Source organism: Sphaeroforma arctica (assembly GCF_001186125.1).
Source record: "Sphaeroforma arctica JP610 unplaced genomic scaffold supercont1.2571, whole genome shotgun sequence".
Classification (NCBI taxonomy): Eukaryota; class Ichthyosporea; order Ichthyophonida; genus Sphaeroforma; species Sphaeroforma arctica.
This window is the reverse complement of record NW_014037987.1, coordinates 1-2166: the sequence shown is the minus strand read 5'-3', so window position 1 is coordinate 2166 and position 2166 is coordinate 1. Positions and strand designations below refer to the sequence as shown.

The following is a 2166-nucleotide window of genomic DNA, read 5'->3' as shown; positions in this document are numbered from 1 at the left end:
CTACCCCCTCCCCCACCCCCCCCCTAAATTGATACATGTAACACTGATGTATTTTTACTATTTTGTTAAGTATTTTCGCCAATAAATTCATACAACACTGACGTGTTTTGTCGAATAATTTCGCTAACATCTTCAATAACACTAACGTGTTTTGTCGAATAATTTCGCTAACATCTTCAATAACACTGATGTGTTTGGCTTTATATTCTTTATTTATCACTGATTTGTTTGGCTTCGTATTCTTTATTTAACACTGCTGTGTTTGGCCTCGTATTCTTTATTTAACACTCTGATGTGTTTTATTACGTATTCTCGCTAATCTCTTTGCTGTCCGATTGCCTTGATGGTTCATCATTGTGGACGCTATTCCTGACACCCGACTGAGTCTCATGGCCATCGTCCTCATATACAGACAGCCCTGATTCTTGTTGTGATAGTGACGAGTTCTTCCTCTGTATCACTGGGGAATGGTCGGTGTTCTGTGCAGTATGAAAACGAACACCGATGTGAGTACCATAAGCGCGCACGATAAGTGTTTAGACAGAACCTTGGTTTGATCGCGTTTTGAGATCCTGGGGCGATTGTCCCGTGGAGCTCCGAATTGTACATATTCGGACCACAGCCCTACTTCTCCGAGACAATTAGTCAACGCTTGATAATATCAAACATCGCGTCAGAGCAAGCACACTGCTGTGAGAGTGAGTGGCAGCTCTATGCGATTGACTGTAGGAATCGATGATGGTACACGCCGATGCCTCCCACACGCCACGTGTTATTCCCGTAGTCTTATGCGTAAAAAGTGCGAGTGTGAAATGGACCTGATTTTGAACCCCTAGTAGTGGGTCACGACTCATAGGTATGTGGGTGCAAATTGATGACTCATAGGTATGTGGGTGCAATTTGATGACTTGTGAATGCGTGGAATGCAATCACGTGTGAATGTACACGGATCCCGCAACATAACAGATGTCCATACAACTCAACAACACAGTGGAGAAACGCTTGCACAGCCATGAATACGTGACACAGTGAAGAAACGCTTGCACGTCCATGAATACGTGACACAGTGGAGAAACGCTTGCACATCCATGAATACGTGACACAGTGGAGAAACGCTTGCAAATTCATGAATACGTGACACAGTGGAGAAACGCTTGCACATCCATGAATATGTGACACAGTGGAGAAACGCTTGCACATTTATGAATACGTGACACAGTGGAGAAACGCTTGCACATCCATGAATACGTGACACAGTGGAGAAACGCTTGCACATCCATGAATATGTGACACAGTGGAGAAACGCTTGCACATTTATGAATACGTGACACAGTGGAGAAACGCTTGCACATCCATGAATACGTGACACAGTGGAGAAACGCTTGCACATCCATGAATACGTGACACAGTGGAGAAACGCTCGCTCATCCATGAATACGCGGGTATGTAACTGATTCCACACATACACATGCGCACATGTATGCGACATTTCACGTCAACAACCCATTTGCAGTACCACACATCTATGTCATATCAAGTAATACCACAAACAAGCATTTAAAACGAACACTATGTCATATCATATAATACACACACAAGTATTTAAAACAACCAATACCTGCAATTGCAGCGACGCCTGTGACAGCATGGATGCCTGCCGCATCATCTTGCGCTTGAGGATATCGATCTCGTCCTCCTTCTCATTGAGCAGCTCACTCATCTGCATGGTCATCGTCTTACGTGCTGCCACCTGCACATGCATTTCCTCGTCCTGTTCGTCAAACTTCACTTTCCAGCGCTCCTGTGGGGGTGACAGCAGAGATCAAGGAGAGTTATGAGAGGTAGTTTAACTGAAATTAGTTTGATTGAGAGTTAGTTTTACTGAAATTAGTTTGATTGAAAGTTAGTTTAATTGAAATTAGTTTGATTGAGAGCTAGTTTAATTGAAATTACTTTGATTGAGAGTTGGTTTAATTGAAATTAGTTTGATTGAGAGTTGGTTTAATTGAAATTACTTTGATTGAGAGTTAGTTTAATTGAAATTACTTTGATTGAAAGTTAGTTTAATTGAAATTTGTTTGATTGAGAGTTAGTTTAATTGAAATTACTTTGATTGAGAGTTGGTTTAATTGAAATTTGTTTGATTGAGAGTTGGTTTAATTGAAA

The 2166-nt window shown here is 41.5% G+C and overlaps 1 protein-coding gene across 1 annotated transcript; it reads right to left on the bottom strand.

Annotated features, from left to right (window-relative positions):
- Positions 1 to 302: 302 nt before the first annotated feature.
- SARC_12769 (hypothetical protein) lies at positions 303 to 1801 on the bottom strand (the record flags this gene model as incomplete). The annotated part of the gene is made up of 2 exons (XM_014293116.1): positions 303 to 479; positions 1619 to 1801. Coding segments are annotated over 2 exons (360 nt in total), but the record flags the coding sequence as incomplete, so codon positions are not given.
- Positions 1802 to 2166: the final 365 nt, after the last annotated feature.